The following is a 1,558-nucleotide window of genomic DNA, read 5'->3' as shown; positions in this document are numbered from 1 at the left end:
ATATATATATTAATCCAAGGGTTCCCTATCACTATCACATTGAAATTTCAAGTGTGGTACCATGTTTTATTGTTCTTCCATTTATAATTTTTATTTCAAAGGATTAAAACTTGTTTTGTTTTTCAATAGGAAAAAACATTAGATTAGCTTTTTCTGCTAAATTTTATAAAAATCATCCTCTTGTTTCAACAGTTCCTATCAATGGTTCTCTCTGCCTGTTCTAGTTTGTTTCTTCATTGCTGTGACAAAGCACTCTGACCAATACCAACTTGGGGAGGAAAGGGTTTATTTGGCTTACATCTCCTGGGTCACAGTTCATCACTGAGGGAGCCCAAGGTAGGAACTTAGGGCAGGAACCCAGAGGCAGAAGCTGGAGCACAGGCCACAGAGGAATGCTGCTTACTGGCTTGCTTCCCTGGCCCCTGCTCAGCCTGCTTTCTTATGCAACACAGGCCCACCTGCCCAGGGGTGGTACTACCCACAGTGGGCTGGGCCCTCCCACATCACTCAACAATTAAGAAAACACCCCACAGACATGGCCACAGGCCAGCCTAATGGAGGAACTTCCCCAGTTAAGGCTCCCTCAACCCAGGTGTGTCAAGTTGACACTAAAGCTATCCAGCACAAGTGCCCTTCCCAATGATCTTCCTAGAAGTTTATACAAATGTATTCCTAAACTCTTCATTCTTAAATTTATATTACTGCCTAAGAAATGCACTTTGAAATCAGTCAATGATTAAGGATAACTCTTTCAGAAACAACCTATTATTATAGAGTTCTCACCTATGGGTACTCTCCTTTGAGAGGCAAATTCAGATATGATCAATGGCTCCAGAGTCAGTGCCAGCATCTGGTCTACCTCAACCTCTCGATACTACAGAGAATAGAGGTCCACCAATGTAGGAGGAAGAGCTGACAGGCCTGGTAAACATGCTATGGCGCATACGCAACAGTTACTTCCCCTTAAGCCAACCTGAAATCTGCCTGACCATGGAGAAACAGCTGATGCAAGAACATGTGACGAGAGAGACCACTGAGAAAGAGACAGTGCAGCATGGAGCAGTTGAGGGACCAATGGGACACCGGGAGGGGGTATATAGGCATGCTCAATATCCACAATAAATGAGTCTGCTTTGTCACTTTCCTGACTCCCGGAATCTGTGTCACTGACTCTGTGCCTTCTTACCCCCACCCCGCAAGGGGCTTGGAAGTGGGCGGCAGCAATATCTGGCACCCAACGTGGGGCTCCCCATGCTGGCATGGGCAATGACCTTCCTTGGGTTCTAGCCATCATTGTGGTAGCCGCTTTTCTCTTCTGGACCGTGTTCTTTGCACTTTTCTGCCAGCTGTGCATTGACCACTCCAGAGATCGGCCTTAGTTTCACTTTCTTGTGCTGGAGAAGTCCCACCATGTCCCCTTTTTCTTCATGGCACGGTTCAGTGCCCCCATTTGGTGTATTTTCGGTAAGTTGGCCCCTCTGTATTTTGTGTTCTTTGCCCTCTTGAGAGGTAAGCATGAGGGTCTCTCTCTCTTTCTCTTTCTTTATGTTTGCTTGTC

At 46.0% G+C, this 1,558-nt stretch overlaps 1 protein-coding gene across 1 annotated transcript in view; it reads right to left on the bottom strand.

The window, feature by feature from the left end:
• Positions 1-1,253, bottom strand: part of Fsip1 (fibrous sheath interacting protein 1) — a 211,742-nt gene extending 210,489 nt beyond the window's left edge. Inside the window, exon 1 of the mRNA XM_029559762.1 lies at positions 1,187-1,253. Within this exon, the coding sequence (XP_029415622.1) occupies positions 1,187-1,253 (67 nt within the window). The remainder of the gene's footprint in view (positions 1-1,186) is intronic.
• Positions 1,254-1,558: the final 305 nt, after the last annotated feature.

The sequence above is a fragment of the Nannospalax galili genome, unplaced genomic scaffold (genome assembly GCF_000622305.1).
Source record: "Nannospalax galili isolate Female #2095 unplaced genomic scaffold, S.galili_v1.0 scaffold629, whole genome shotgun sequence".
NCBI lineage: Eukaryota > Metazoa > Chordata > Mammalia > Rodentia > Spalacidae > Nannospalax > Nannospalax galili.
This window is presented reverse-complemented; position numbering and strand designations above follow the sequence as displayed.